The sequence below is a fragment of the Phoenix dactylifera genome, chromosome 8 (genome assembly GCF_051530095.1).
Source record: "Phoenix dactylifera cultivar Ajwa chromosome 8, Ajwa_hap1_PhDact_Kaust_v1.1, whole genome shotgun sequence".
Classification (NCBI taxonomy): Eukaryota; Viridiplantae; Streptophyta; class Magnoliopsida; order Arecales; family Arecaceae; genus Phoenix; species Phoenix dactylifera.
The window spans coordinates 15233912-15250817 of NC_143197.1; the positions used below are offsets into that span (position 1 = coordinate 15233912).

A 16906-nucleotide genomic window follows, 5' to 3' on the forward strand; every position below is an offset into this window, starting at 1 on the left:
AGGCATAGCCTTCCATATGCATTAAGGTTTTATGTAGCATTATAAATTAGTTTCCAGACGAAGATTTAGGGGGCTTCTGATGAAACCACCAGCCCTACTGAATCCATAGCCTAGCCATAAGGATTCAAGTCCAGTAATAGCCAGTACGCTGCTAGATTTAAAACGCCAGGTTGCATTCGCCCAAGATTACAAATTCCAGCCCAATGCATTATACAGTTCTTTTGACATGGAGTTGGATAAAGGTAATGGACGTGCAGTGGCTGCTCAGAGCCTTGACATCACCAGTGACAACATCCGACCTTTTGTGCAGCTTATACGAGTCTTCTAAGGGACTTGGATATTTGTTGTTATCAATCATCTATGTGGAAGACATCCACCACACTTGATGCAAAAATCAACATAACAGACTGAAAACATTCAAGAAAACAAAGTAAAATTGATATAAATGACCAGCAGCAGACAAAACTTTCTGTGAATGTTTACAAATATTGTTTTCGATCCCAGATCACCAATGGTATAACACGAATCCGCTGTGAAAGTACAACTGCAATACTGGGGGCAAAAGTCCTGACTTCTCGCATATGTTTGCCACACATGGAAAGCCCTCGAGGAATGAAAATGGGAAAAACACATGCATCTGACGTCTCCCGTACCACAATCAGATCTAATGAATCTTCCTTCTATTTTCATGTGTTCATTCTCCGAGAAATCTCCCCTGGCAACTTACAGAAACGGTAGTTCAAACTTTGCAGATATTAAGCATCATCCGTCTTGAGTGCGAAGTATTTAATGATAACAAAAGTATGTCTGAGGATGATTTAGTTGCTTAATTGTCAAATTAGAACTTGCTCTCCTTGGTTACAGTGAAACAAGCATCATTACAGCTTAGGAGGCTCCAGATTTAAAAAAGGAGAAAGAGAAACGTCCATGCAACTGACTGTAATCTTACCTCACAATCATGTCAGAATCATTCTATTTGTCTTCCTTCGGAGGTAATAAGGCTATCTGAAGTTCTTGATCTGGAGATTTTTCTGCATTGTTTATGTCAACGCGAACCTCCGAGCTCATTCTCAGTGCTTCCTTTCTTAGCTTGTGATTATTGTATGCCACCACACCAGCAATAGCTGCAGATTCCAATATATCTCAGTAAATATGTCCGACCATGTACATGCAATCTTTTTCATTCTTAAATAACGCATGCATCTTTCACACAAATAATTACCTAAAGATTAATGGGAAAAAGGGATGGGTTGGGGTTTCAGGAAATAGGCTGTTAGTTAAGGGCCTGTTTGGCATTGTTGTTGTTTGTGTTCTTATTTCTCTGCAAATTATTGAAATATGATACAGAGATTACATTGAAGATAGCATTTATACAAAATTCTTGCTGTTCCTTGCTTTTATTTTCCATCATTCTAGAAATGAAACCTTAGCTACTAAGAGATCTAAAGATCTTACAAACAGCCTAACAAAAGAAAAAAAGGTTTTTATCATACATGTTCTTCAGTCCAGATCATTTTTCTTCTTGGATTTTCGAAAACAATAACAGAAAACAAACTACCAAGTGGGTCCTGAATTTTTTCTGTGTCTCCCTTCATGAAAAGTTTTGCGCAGTTTCAGGGATGAATTCAATATTGAGCTAGGTTTTACCCAAAAAAATGAGTATTATGAAAGATAAGATAGCAAATTAAGAAGCCAATATTCATACCAGAAGTAACCACATTCTCTATATTTGACTTCGGAGAAATAATCATAATCATAATAATGATAATAATAATAATTTGCAAGGAAAGTAAATTCATTGAAAATAGGCAATTGATATCATACCTATACCATAACCAAGTAGGTTTATTAATGTCAGCTTTGTATCAGAGAAAAGCAAAGCTGAAAGTAGAACTACAACCCAGTCCCTGACAACTCCAGCAACACGAATTGTCAGCGCACTTGTATGAGAGATAACAAGGAAAACGGACAGATTGAGCACAAAAGTGCAGAGGCAGTTGAGAAATAATAATACTGGTGGGAAGTTCCAAGGCCCACTGGAATCCATCTTTGGTTTCTCTAAAAATATCCACGGAACAAAGAGACACAATGCACTACAGAGAGAAAAATAAAATATATTAGGAGAGAAAATGGTTTGATAAACCCAAGATGCGATAACAAAATAAAATACCTGCATGGGCTGACGTAGTACATCATAGATATTGAGTTTAGTCGAACACCCTTTTTTTTAACAAAAATTTCCATAAAGACAAGCCTCAGAGCTTCACCAATGACACCACCCATCTGGTAAACCACTCCAACCCAACTAATGCTAACTTCACCATAAGAAGCCACAACGACTCCAACACTGATGACCAACATGATTAAGAACATTCTACAACTCATTGCTTCAAGACCAGCTGCTGCTCCGAGAAGAAACACAGCCACAGGCACTGCAAAAGTCAAGGAAAGCATATTTCCAAACCATTGATTGTGAACCATCATATGACAAACAACTGGAACAAAGGATATAGATCAGTGCAGTCAAAGAAAAATCAAGGACTTTGGCACTTACTAGTAGCTTTCAACATCTGCGCAAATGCAACAGATATGTAGAGGTATGCACTATTTCCCAGCCAAAGAGTCATTGCAAACATAGCACCAATTGGGACAACTGAAGTGGCATATCTGAATATTAGGGTATTCATTAAGTTTCCCACATTAAACCACTGAAATATTGCCAACTTGCACCAAAATAGAGCACCATAAACTATGGGGTTGATGGTACCAAATCGAAGCTACTAGCAAAAATAAGACCTATATTATTATGGAAATTGGCCATTATATCAACTATAACGTTGATGATACTGGTAAAGTTCATGACTCAAAACAAGCAAGGCAAACTGATTAAATGACACCTATACTTATGATAGGGGATAAGCCGTGAAAAACTATCAACATCAAGGTCAAATCAGCTAGCCTCTTTGAAAAGAGTTATGGAATATTTTGCGATGGACGATAGCATGGTCTGCCATACCACTTGGTACGAGGCGTACCGTACCATGTCGGTAGAAAACCGGCATGAAATACACCTTTAAGTCGGTACAAGCCACGTACTGCCCGTACCAAGGCGTATTGCCCCATACCAAAGTGTACCGACCTGCACCGAGGCGTACCGACCTGTATTGAGGTGTACCGACCAGTATCGAGGTATACCGACCTGTACCAAGGCGTACCAAAGCATACTGAGATAGAAATTGAAAAAAATGGTTGCAGAGCTATTTCGGCAGATAGATGTACTGTACCGTACCGATAAGATACCAATACGGTATCCGGTACCGAGATTGCGGACTTTGGACTATAGTTTCTACTAAAAAGGAATCCAAATTTGCTCTCTATTTGCACAATGAGATTTATATTAAATTATGCACTTCTTACAAAAACAATATTACAATGGTAGAAAGATTATAAATAAACATGTAGTTCATAGCAAAGTGATCATTTGAACTAAGGTTCGCCATCTTGATACCGGATCCTGTAACAATATCGAATCTCGTACCAGTTTTACAAAAGATAAATCAGCAAGCAAGTCAATTCGAAAACCTACCAAGCTCAGTCAACTCAACCGAGATTCACGTGGATTCACTAAGGGTTTTTTTTTTAATTTTTTAATTTTTATTTTTTTAAAAAAAAAGTAAAGAAGAGAAGTTTAGCTCCCCCTTCTCCCTCCCCACCCCATCCCTCCCCCAAATTTTTATTGAAAACAAATAAAGAAAAAACAAAGAGAAATATAGCTGTAGGCAGCAGACTTTACAAGTAAGCCACTGAAAATGGAAAGAACGTCGCAGTTTCTAGGGGACTGTACGAAAGATCAATTCACTGAGTTTTAAAACTATGCTTTGGAGCATAGAAAGGGTGCATGATATGTTACTTCTATGCAATAGAATTTACATGCAGTTCTCTCTATCAACTAAGCAAAGGTAAGAATCTTTACAAGGCAATACACCTACCGACTAGATGGACTCTTCAAAGAAAAGAAGCATCAAGATCAAACACTAATTACCAAATCAAAAGTTCGCATCAATCATGAAATCCAAAGTAATTTATCAATTTATGATTTAGAGGTGACAATAGAAACCACGTCATCACTCCTCATCACTTCTAGAACCTAACTTTTTCTACCTGCCCACTCTGCAAAAAGATACCATGTCATTTGATGCTTGTGCATACATGGAGATCTTCACAGTTAATTTTAGTCCTTGGTTGTTGCCATCTTCTTTGTTGTTTTGGTCTTAGGGAGTCTATTCATTGCATGGTGAAGGTTAGAACCCATGTGAATGGATGATGAGATGAGGAGATGATGTGGCAACATTAGTTGTGCCATCACATTAAAGGCAGCCCAGATGGAGGAAAGGTGCAGGAAATGTAAGAAAGAGCCATTTGTCCCTCTCTTCTGCATGCTCTTTCCCCCATCTTCTCTCAAACAGCTCTTCCCTTGAGAGTTATTTAGGAAGTTGCAAAAATAGGAAGAGGATTCTTTTGGAGACTTGCCAGACGATTCAATTTTTCAGTATTCTAAAATTTGGAAGGAAAAAAGCTTGTTTTGTTCTTCTTCAGCCAACTGGCCCCTCTCTTCAGTTCTTTTTCATCCCTTCATTATTGATCCTGTGAATTCCTCCTCCTGTTTCTTCTTATGTCTTCTTTGCTGCTTGATCACTGTAATAAGATTAATTTTCTGCCTTTTTAATCTGAATTATTTATAAAATTAGATCACTGTGTTAGCTGTTGAATTTAATGCCAACTAATAATTATCACTATTGCAACAAAGTATTTACTTTATATCCTAAAACTGATTTGTTTGTTTGTTCGAATTTTTGTTTGACAGCTTGTTCATATGTCAAGGCCCATCTTTCACGTAACATAAGGCCTATGAAACCAGAGTACTTTGATATATGGCTTCCAACATGAATTTTTTAGGGTTGTGTGAATATTTTTCTGAACAGCAATCAAAAACCTCCTTAAAATTGATAAATCCCATCAAAAGGGCCTCAGAAACCAAAATGAGCAAAGCCTAGACTATATAGGAATGCATTAAAAAGGTATCCAAAGCAAACTAAATCTTGACTTTACCTTAATGGAACCACCTTTTTTTCCTTCTTTCCTCTTTTATATATTCTGCCTTTTCACTTCATCTTTGATGTTGTGTCAATCTGAAGAGTCAGAGAAGCCATAGCACTATAGCTAGCGAAGAGCATTGTCCTAAAGTCTGATGCAGCAATTCATGTCTCAGAGTAGTAAATTGCAGTGTAGGGCAAGAAATATGCCTGATTTTGGATGTGGTGCAGACAATGATTCAAGATTGCATACTTGGTTAGATGACCACTACAATCATCTATAAGTAACAAAGGCAACTCAAAGCACAGTTTCTGTGCAGATACATCTGATGGGAAGAAACCAGCTGAAATTTTATGTATGATGAGATGGCTTGATTATGATCAGATATAAGCCTAGATTGATAATGGAAAGTCAATGGAGAATTCACCTCAATGTTATGCAGAATCTGGAGGATTTTTTTGATCAGGATGCCAACTTCTATAATTATTCTGAATGGTAGTAGCTGCTAATGGCACAAAAATATATTTTCCACAGCAAAAAAAGGAGACACACTACATGTGATCGAGCTACCAAGGAGGGTTTACGTAGGAGACCGGGTTAGGAGGTACGCACTTGGGCAAAGATGAAAGATTAAATGAGACAGGTTGCTACACATTTAATATCAGAAAACACTAGTTTAGGTTCCATGAAATCCAACTAAAAGAAAAATCCTTGAAACTGACACTGAAATTTTTTTCGTTTTGACCAAGGTTTTAAGTCCCAGCGGGATAGGGGGTGTCCTGGCTGTCTGATTCCTTTCCTGTGAGAACATGGGACCGGGATGGGGTTGGAGCTCCGAAACCCATCCATTCAAAGAAAGAAAGGAAAGATTGAAAAAAGAAAATGTGAAAGGAAAGATTGGAAAAAGTAAATGTGAAAGGAAAGAAGAAGAACAAAGAGGAAAGAAAGTGAGAAGAAAAAAAATGAAAGGAAGGAAAGAGAAAGAAGAAGAAAAAGGAAAGAAAAAAAGAAGCAAAGGAACGGATAAGAAAAAGAAAGGAAGGTAAGGAAAAAGGGAGGAAAGAAGGAAGAAAAGAAAAAAAGAAGAAAAAGAAAGAAAAAGAAAGGAAAGGAAAAGAAAGAAGAAGGAGAAAGAGACGGAAGGTACCTACAGGACTCTCGACCAAGACTTCAACCGGAATAAGGTAGGACAGTGGGGCATCCCATTCCATGGAGAAACCGGAACACCCCTATCCCACAAGATTTAAAACTTTGATTTTAATAATGATGAAAAAGTTGTACTGATCAGAACACAATATAACAGAAAACTAGAAGGTGAGATCAAATAAGGAAATCTTTAATGACTAATAGATCATAAAATTTGGATAGGAGAGAAAGGTTATATAAGACATTGAGACCAAGCATCAGAGTAAGAGCAATGCTGGGAAGGTCAATCCGGAGTATGTTCTAAGTTAGGTTGATCATTTTGCCTGCACCACATCAACCAAACAGATTGTCAAGGAAGCAAGGAGTTAGAATCCAACTAATCAGACTCTGAGGAGGTAGGACATTTTATTATCATGATGTGTCCAGGAAGGAAAACCATCACTATTGTTGCGAAAGTATCCAAATAGGATGAACTTGAAAAGCAATAGGATGATCTAAAATTTAGAAGGAAATGCGAGACATGGCAGTTCCTATTAGTGGCATGATACTTAGATGATTGGATGCTAGTGTTTTTGGCACTGTGGCCTTTGTGTTGAGGGCAATATTTTGTATAGATGATTGACAAATTAGATGAGGTTAAAGTACCTACTGATTTCACATAAGCAGAAACTTTAGCTTAAGCTCCATCATATGCCTCGGGACAAATCATTAGCTTTGTTGTCAAAGGATCATATAAGAAAGATGTCCAAGAATAAAAAAAAGACATCCAATAGCCTTTATTAGAAGTTAATGCAGGATACAGGCAGTTGATATTAGTGCAATGACATGATAATGATTGGAAGAGTAAGATCTTTGGTGAGACTGGTGCAAAGGGCAACCATTTTCTTAACGAATGGCGATCAGAGAATGCAAAATTCTGTCTCCATAGGCTTGCTCAAGAGGTTGAATCTTTAGACAGACCCATGTCCAAAGCCAGATAGCTTAAGCTAGCTCAAGGACAACACTTGAGCAATGTTTACAAAAAAAGATTCATCCTACATATTCAGTTAAGGAAACAAGCTATGGACTATGTTTGCTATGGAATTATTCTTGCAGAGGTAGCAGCATCCTCTAACATAGATTTCATGCATATCCACCAAATCCAAAAACTATAACCTTAAAATCCATAGAACATTTTCTGAAGCTAGACCCAATGGCTATTCATCCTGAGCAACAGATACCAGTTTAGTTACAGGAATTCTACAATCTAGATGGACCTACAAAGGGACTCCAGGGTGGTATTTGAGTGACAAGTCAAAGACTAGGATACACTTATACTTTTGACACATCACCATGCTCAAGGATGATCAATATTCAACAAAAATTGGAAGTGAATGATGCATGCAGAGTCATGTAGAAGTTGATTTCTGGTTTTGGTTTGTAGTTATTGTTTTATGTTTTGTCGATTTAGTTTTAGAGGATATATTAAGTCAATAAAAATGAGAAGGTAATTTTTTGATTGGATGATAAATGAGACTTAAATATAAAATTGCACTTTCAGTCTATAAATCCTTGGGACCCCTAGACAGGTTAACCAATGGGAAGAGAAGGGAAATGAACATCAGAATGGGATATGTCTCCTCATCCACATGCCCTTTATTTCCTTGTCTTTTCTCTATTGGCCCCTCTGTTATGGTGTTTTAGGATGTCATAGAATTAGGATTTAGGATTTAGGATTTTTTTTAATGTAGAAAAAAGGGTTGCCACCCATGTAAACTTTATAATTCTTGACAAGTGAAAAGGAATGAAGCTTCCTTTCTTCTTTGAACAATTGCTGCCCCTTTCAACTCCTCTTTTTTCTTCTACTATTCTCCTCGTTCTCCATTTTTCTCTTATATGTGCTGGATACTTGGTTGCTGAATTAAATTTATTCTCCTGTTTCAAATGTGGCTTATGCACAAAATTTGTTTGGCTTCTCAGTTATTATAGCATAAATTATGCTTAGTTACTATTTTCAGCATAGTTCTTTGTTTTCTGTCCTACTGACTTGTTTGCTTTTTGACCTCCGGCCAACAGATTATTTGAATTTTAAAACTCTCTTCCACATCATATGAGGCCTCCAAAATTCTGGAATATTTAGATCTACTTTTCCCATCTTAAACTCTGGGGATCTTCTATAGAGATTTTTTTCCGAACAACAAGGAAACCTAATTAAAATTCATTTGAACCCGGCAATATAAGTGTTTTATCATATTCATTATGCTGTATATCTTATACCGACCCTATAGAGATCAATGTTTTAAGGGTCAGTATAGTACAATACACCTCTATACTAGTACAATGTTGAAGTTGGAATAGCACCTATATCATTTACCAGTACAAGGGCATACCGAGCCCCAGTACCACCAGGTCAATACTGTATGCCCCATCCCACCCATCCTGACTAGTATAGTCGGTACTTAAAACCACGATATAAATCAATAATATAGTTAACAATACATCCATGAACAAGTTAAAATTAAAAAATTAAAATTAAACTTAAGAAAACATCCTTTGGGGGAGATAGTGACAACTCAGGATTTCTCTCGAGCCTTTCTCTATTCCCTTTCCCTTTTGAAATTACCTTATATTGTGCATATTATATTAAACCCCATATCCCTAGTCATATAAATGAAACCCCTTTCAGAAGAAATTTATAAGGAACATGTATTAATTAAGCAATCAGTCTTCAACAATAAATAAATCTCTTTTTGAAAGGTAAAAGTAGATAAATTTTACTATCACATAAAAGAACAAAGAATTATTGCAAATAAGTCTTTGTACCCTTCAGATTTAAAGTAAAAAAATTTAGGCCATTCAACCTTGCTTGCTGGATATAGGCATCCATGTAAGAGTCCTACCAAACTTGAATGTGTGCATCCTACCTTATACAAAGTGCAAGATAAAGAGATCAGGTGCTTCATCTGATCCCCAAGGACCCCAACCAAGGAAGTGGGGGCACTTTGTAGATGTGGCACCAGTAAGATCCATGGGAATTTATCATTCAACAGCCTTTCCAACTCTGAAAAGAACTTGGCGAGATTGATATAGGTTTTCAAGCATGGTGCCGCTCAGATCCTTAGATTATAACAGTTCTCATGGACTGAAACAGGACTAACCAAGAAGGAATATAGAAGGGTTTCATTTAGAATCCAACAGTAACCGCTAGATTAATATAAAGACTGTGTCAGAGTCTCTTCTAGCTCTCCAGCATGATATCAGCATCAAGGGATGATCCACTTTTGTTCAGAACATAGGGTATAAATATGGCCTCTATATGCTCCAGCCAATCTCTATAGTGACATCATCATTTGAAAATTGCTGAAGTAACAAACGATTCTTGCAGTCCACCCAATTCAAACTAGCTTATGTAGTCATGCTTAGACAGAAATTTCTGGTGACCTAGACCCTGCATCTCTGTCATGGATGTTCATCAGTTTAGAATTCTTGTTCTTGTTATTCAGAATTGTAAGTTCAGGGTTAGGTTCTTATTTTCAGATTTTCCCCTGGTCTATTTGACTTGTGTGACATCTATTATGCATGCAAATGAATCAAAAAGAAGAGTATACATCATAAATGATTTTGATTACATTGTGTGATACATGCAAATGATACAAGGAGAACAAAAACATGATTGTTGGCTCTAATCCCATCAATCAGCGAAATGTTTTGCTATATATTTTACTAATTTAACATGGAGAGCATTAAATGGCCTGGACTGTGACATCAAGTGTGACAGATAACAGCTCAAGTGGAGAAGCATTTGATTCATAAGTTTGATCTCAAAGATATACATTTTTTAGTATTTATTTATAGCTAAGGGGACATCATTCCACCGAGTGGACCTCTCCTCAATGCATATGCTCCGAGATTTTTTCATTTTAAACCTTGGAGGTGGCTCTCATGCTGTATTATTTTTCATAAAAAAAGTTTTGAACTATATTTCTAAATTTATGGAATTGATAACTACACATTTCTGTAATCCCCTCTAAAAGCATTACCACATGGATTCAAAAACCACCAAAATGGGATGATAGATCAGTACCATACTGTTCCAATGCTAAGCAGACACCAGTACAGGTATTGGGATACTCAAAAACTGTGTACCGGTATGTACAAGCCATACAAATCTGCACCAGTGCATAGTGGTTCATACCAATGGTATTGTACCATCCATGCCAGAGGATACCAAGAATTTTTCTTTATTTCTTGAAGCCTTCAATTTCAATGCATACCATCAGTACCAATACCATACCAGTACCTACTGCTTTGATGGAAAAATGGTACGGGATTCGGTACCGATTTTTGGACCCTTGCATTATCATACTTGAAGGTTGCTGAATTGTTTCCAAAAAGAGATAATCATAGGACATTCATATTGCCTTTTTGACATACTAAATGGTTTATCTGTATGAGTTTCATGACCCATTAGTTTGTAGAGTTAAGCAATGATGAACGTAATTAAAAGTGCATCAAGACTACATTCTATTGATATGCTGAAATATTAGTTTTATATTGATGGTTTCATGCATTTGTTGTTCATAATGAAACTAATATTCAGGTTTAATGCACATATGACATGCAAATTTTTCGAGCACATAAATAAGAAAATAAACCAGAAGTTTAAGGATTTATATGGTTGAATTTATTTTCAGCAGTAGGATTCTATTTTCTAATTTTGTACTATTTTCATATTATTTTTTGGGTTATTTTAAAGGATTTTTAAAAGTTTTGTTTCTATTCAAATTAAGGTTTGATCTGTCCATATATCATTAGGATTTAGTCAGCAGTTTTTATCCCCATTAAGGAGTCTTAAAAGAACTTTAGGCTGTTAATAGATCTCTAGCTAGTCGTTAAATGGAAGGATTTCATTCCCAGATTATTGTGATTTATTTCTATTTTCTAAAAGTCCTATCTGAAAAGGAAAATGTGTCAGTCGTGTTATTTAAGATGTCTCTTTGAATTGCTGTTACGTGTTCTTGGAAATTGTACAAAGAATTTGATTGAGAATAAAAGATGGCTGCAGGCCTCCTTTTCCCTTCTCTTTCTTTTGTCTTTCTTTTCTTCCCATTCTACTTCTCACTACTTTACCTCACTTCTATCTTTAATTCCAAAGCACGGATAAGATAGTATTGCTGCTCTACTACAGGAGATGTTCTTTGATTTTCAGACCTGAATACTGAAACAGGTGTTTTGTTTAGATTAATATAGGCCTGAAACAAACAAGCTAGCACCTGTTCTTTTGTAGCCGCCAAATCAGCAGCTGGGCTACATCAATAAACAATTTAAGAACACTTTATCTGTTCTACTAAGGTGGAGATATTCTAGGTCGAAGAACTAGAATCTAAAGAAGCAACGTACAACTCAATACTCACATATCTGGAGTCACTCCTCCATCAATCTTTATAACCTGAGAAAAAAAATAAAAATAAGAAATACCGGAAAAATCTGACAGCTAGAAATAACTTAAGAATAACACCTTTTAACAAATTTGCATAGGACCAACAATCATCAAAATTTAACAGAAAAAGTTTAGAGAAAATTTTCTAACATTATTATAGGAAGATTAATTACCTTGAAGACTTTTGTGAGAATAAAGCATAATACAGAAGAGAAGAGCATGTGCAGTAAAGTCAATCCCACTGGATAGGGGAAGTTGATCTGTTTAGAGGACAGAACCCACTGCAGCCATAGAAAAGAAAATTACTAAGCAAAATTAGAATATGTCTATAACAAATATGTATCATGAGAATAGAACTGCAAAGACAAAAAAGAATTAGACACGAAGCAAAAGAATTGTGCTTAAAGGTTACAGTGCAGGACATCAAGCTTATAATTATTCTGTTTGATTAGAGCTAATTCGTAGGCCCTCCAGATTGGAAGGAGTTTCATGGTGTAACAATAGATCACGAAAGGCACAATGTCTAGTAATGTTTTGACTTTTTAACTAACATACTTTCTTTTTGTTCTATCCAGAACTCTAGTAGTTTGTCACATTCATTTTATGTGCACATAGACTTGCCATTTTGTTGCAGGAAAAATCCATCATTCAAGTTACTTTGACACATTTATAGTCATTAAGCTATCAGCCAATAATTTTCACATGTTCAGATTATTACCAGGACCATATACCATCAAAATGAAAGTCTGATAGTAAAAGATGAATGAACAATGGCACCTAGTTCATAACAAACCCATGTTACTATTCAGACAAATGCATAGGTTGTTACCCCAATAATTGCTTTGATAAGTTTGACTTGTACTGTAAATAACTCGAATTGCATCAACACATATTCATGTGGACTTCACACTTATGCTACTTTTACAGAGTCCATCTGGATCATATTCATTTAGATAACCTAAGGTCTATTTAGTGCTCCAAAATCTACCTCACTATTTCCAGTATGGCTAATTTAAGATACTCCAAACTTTATTCTCACCAAACCAAAATGACCCATTTATCTAATTCTGGTCAGCCCTAAGAATCCTTGTCATCATATAGTACCTGTCAACAACCTCACGCTTCTCTGTCAAGCATCATTGTCTGGAATGAAAGCCATTCTCCCCCCAAGTATCTGTATTTTACAGCTGGAAACCATCAACTGCACGGGTTTCTTAGTCTTTTGATATCATTATTTGGAAACAAAATTTTGCATTCTATTTGTATATCTGTCTAAGTAAATCAATCTTCACCATGACTAAGGCTTATGTGAGACCATGAAGATCCATTTTTACTTTTTGTTTCCGGTAAATTAGAGCTAGAGCTATTAACTCTTTCATGATTCCTTTAAAACTATCTATATCATGCTCAAAATGCTTGATGTCAGTATCCTAGCACCAATCACATCAAAGTTGATGTTCTTTGAATAGCCATCATTAGTTCTATAAGTATGTCATGCTAAGACTGAGAACCTAGTCTACATTTTAAGACAAGGTAATTGTTAGTGATTTTTACAGACCATTTGGCTTGGCTTAATAAAGCTATACTTACAGCTGATGCTTATACTCAGGCATTCCTTAAGTCATGTTCAGCATAGAAGAGAGACTCATAATTCATTGTCTCAACAGACGCAAATTCATAGCGACCATGGCAAAGCCAAGATCTTGCTTAAAATTGGGGAGGGGCGGCAAACCAACCTGCTCGGACTTCCTTTGTTTTTCTCTTATTTTTGAAATCTTCGAATTGCAAAACTATATCTCCCATGAAATACACACATAGCAAACCAAAAAAAAAAGGAAGAGGCCACTAAATGTCCTTGTAGATGAAAGTTGCCTACACGCAATGTGAAACACAAACTTGATGCAGATTCATAAATTTGTGCTGCATTGCTGCTTGGACTGAATGCCGGACTCCCTTTAAAAGGCAATGTTGTGTGGCTCATACTACATCTAGGTGTTTTTCTCCTACATGAGCATGTAGGTCTAGCACTCCAAGCAAACAAAGTAATCCTTTCTCTTTCTAATAAAAAACCAAGTTTTAGTCTAGCATCTCTTCTTAACTAATGAAGTCATGATATATAACAATGTGCTTGCTGCCAAATTCAAAAAATAGATGAATCAGAACTTTAGAATTACAAAATATTCGAGGGGGTTGATTTTGGAGAATGAAAAAGAAAGAAGAAGAAATGAAAACGGTAATACCTAGTTTATGGTTTTGCTTTTCCAAGTAACTTATTCAACCATAAACACGTAAGATAAAAGCATGAACATCACAATCAAAAAACAAAAACTAAATAACACATAATAGTTCTCCTTCTCCAGCTCCTTCTCCTTGATCTCTGCACTAAATAGATTTTATAAAAAAGTGTAATGTGCAGAAATTCTACAAGGATTTTAAAAAAATGGAAACAGCTCCAAACATCATAAATATTTAAAGAACCACCTCAACAGGAAACCTCAAACATAAATAGAGGAAGAAAAAGAAAAAAACATAAAGAAGGAGAAAAGGATTTAATCACTAAGAAAGGTTCTGCTAGGCAACCAACATATTGCATTTGGGGACTATGGTGTCATCTTCTTCTCTGCTGGCCAAATGAACGTGGGGATTATGGTGTAATCATCATCTTCTTCTCCGTTGGGTGAACCAACCTTGTCTCTATTAGCCTTTCTCAATAAGAATTACACCCTTTAAGATGGATTTCCCTCCATGTGTAGGCAATCTCATGAATTCCACAAAGCCTACACGTCTACTCCGGTAATCTATGAAAAAATTCTAGCAGAGCAATAATCTCTGACGATGGGGTCAAAGAAAAAACCAACAAAAACTCCTCCAAAACCCTAACATATCTAAAAGAGAGAAATCATAACATAAAGATCAATTCAGCTGACGCAAAGCAAGCATAGCGTCTAGGGAAATGGATTGAAAGAAAATGATAGAGCTGGATCTGGCGACTGGCCTTGTTGAAGAAGATCTGGCTGCTGGATAAGGCAATGTAGAGAAGGATGTAGGCATAGGTGAGGCCACCTTCTCTCCAGCTTCGGCTCCGATCCGCCGTCGCCGCCGTTTTCCCTCCTTGGGGAGGACCGGATCTATCCATGCCGTCGCCTCTCTCAGAGGAGGTTTGTGTACGAGAGAGAAGAGGTTGACTTGTTGTGAGGGAGGAGGCTTCCTGCGTGTTGCGGTTGGAGACGACGTATTTGTGCAGATGAAAACACTCCCCGAATTCAGTCCACTTGCAGCATTTCTTTGTCGTATGTCTGTTTATCTTCGCCTTCTGTTTTCTTTTTCCTTCCAACTTCGGCAGCGGCTGCAAGAGGCCTCCGAGACTCGGGTGACTTTGGCGCTGCGGTGGCCCAAGTGAGACACATGTTTGATATGGAATTCAATAAATTGGTGATGACATATGTGTCATGTTCTGGTAGGCCATCATATACAAAATATCCCCATCATGCAGCATAGAGATAAAAAAATAAAAAATAAAAATATAAAAATAAAATTTAGATGTTTTGATGAAGCAGATGAATTGAACCGATCTAACATCTAATATGAGTATACCCAGCCAATATCTCACAAAGAAAGCAGCAAAAATGCATGATCAAGCCAAATGATTCTCCTTAAATGATTTACCATATAAGAAGTCACCCAGTCGACCACTCTACTCGCCTCTCGATGAATATATGAAGTATGAAAAGACTCATACGATCTAGAGAGCCTCCAAATATCCTCCAAAAGAGGGTGACTCTCTTCTAACTGTTTCTATCTTGCAATCCAATTGATCACTATTGCCAAATTATCTTCAAGCAAAATCTTGCTAGCCTTCAAGAGGGCTCAGGAGGAAGCTCAGGAGAGGGCTCTGAGATAATATAAACCATTTGAGAAATAGTATTTGCTAAAATGGAGTCCTAAGTGTCTCGTGCTATCTAATGATCTCTAACAATAACCTAATTTGCGACCTCTTTAGTTTGGATGAAGGCTCTTTCTAACAATAAATTGTGGGAGTATATCATTATTCTCAAAAATGGGATTGTTTTGTGCAAACCAAATATTGTATGCAATGCATGCAGCCCTAATACGTAAAGTTTTTCCATTGAATCTATTCATATTGACTTTCAAGAATTCAATGAATGCTTCAACAGGCGAAGGATCCACAATGCATACAAGAGAAATACTTGACAATCGCCATGTTTGTCTTGCTTTAGGGCACTAAAATAGGACATGGGCTATCGTCTCTACTTCTTCAGAGCAGCAGTCATGGTGAGAAATTATATATAATCCCCTTCTAATTATATATACGACTTCTAGGATCACTATTGGACTCCAAACGGTCGTTTAACCTTTAGGCATCCCTTTCATGATTACAATACTTTGGAAAAGACAAACATGGTCACACCTTCATAAATGCAGGATGCAAAAAATCTTTATTCCCCTACAGAAAATAGTCTAAATCATCATCATCGATCTTTGCTGGATAGCTCGATCGAAAAAGCTACTTCCATGACCTGAGCCAACAAGCTCATCTCCGCCAATCCTTTTTCCGATAGAGGAGGAGCTAAGAGCTCGACCCAAGCCTCTTCCTCTTTTTAAGAGATTCAAGAAGAAGGAAAAATGCAAGGGTGAGAATATAAATATTGGCTTACGAAAGTGGGGGCAAGTGATATGCATCAAAATTGACCATAGTTCATACGAGGGGGGCTGTCTAACCACAGCTCATCATGGAGCCAGCACACCACCAATCGGAGCCAGACATTTGGCATGTCCGAAAGCGCACTGCCAAGTTCGGATTCCAAAAGCTCCTTACAGTTGTGACATCCTAGCCGAGATTCCAAGCGATCTCTGAAATCACGCCAACCAAACAGGTGGGGTGCAATTCATGTGTGAAATGCCCATGCTCAATATTCGTGATATGTAGAGGCCTATCAATCCTAGATGATCTACATGCCCAAATTCTATGGTGTTCAGGCTCTCGGTTCCACCTACACAACCAACTCTCTAGGGAACCTTCCAAATGAGTACTCAGATACCCTAACAAACTACTGAGAACTTTTCTCTATTCCTTGAGTATCGTTCTAACTTAGGCATCAGAGGATTTTTCGTCGGACACACTCCAGCAAGGGGACTTCTTCTTTGTTGTTTCAGGTTGGAGTGCAATTACGGACCAAGATCCCAGCAATTGCTGCCGATGTCGAGTGACAACCAAGCATGCTCAGA

At 37.1% G+C, this 16906-nt stretch overlaps 1 protein-coding gene across 2 annotated transcripts; it reads right to left on the reverse strand.

Annotated features, from left to right (window-relative positions):
• Nucleotides 1-416: 416 nt before the first annotated feature.
• LOC103705588 (Nucleotide/sugar transporter family protein) lies at nucleotides 417-15047 on the reverse strand. 2 transcript variants are annotated; one of them, XM_008789351.4, is made up of 8 exons: nucleotides 14655-15047; nucleotides 11833-11940; nucleotides 11634-11668; nucleotides 2555-2667; nucleotides 2171-2432; nucleotides 1825-2093; nucleotides 950-1124; nucleotides 417-715 (listed from the first exon to the last, which is right to left on the reverse strand). In XM_008789351.4, exons 1-7 carry the CDS (start codon nucleotides 14793-14795, stop codon nucleotides 973-975), a joined length of 1080 nt encoding a protein of 359 aa, XP_008787573.2. In that variant the 5' UTR covers nucleotides 14796-15047; the 3' UTR covers nucleotides 417-715; nucleotides 950-972. The 2 variants fall into 2 exon arrangements, with proteins under 2 accessions (XP_008787573.2, XP_008787572.2); XM_008789350.5 differs by having other exon boundaries at nucleotides 417-1124.
• Between the last annotated feature and the right edge of the window lie 1859 nt (nucleotides 15048-16906).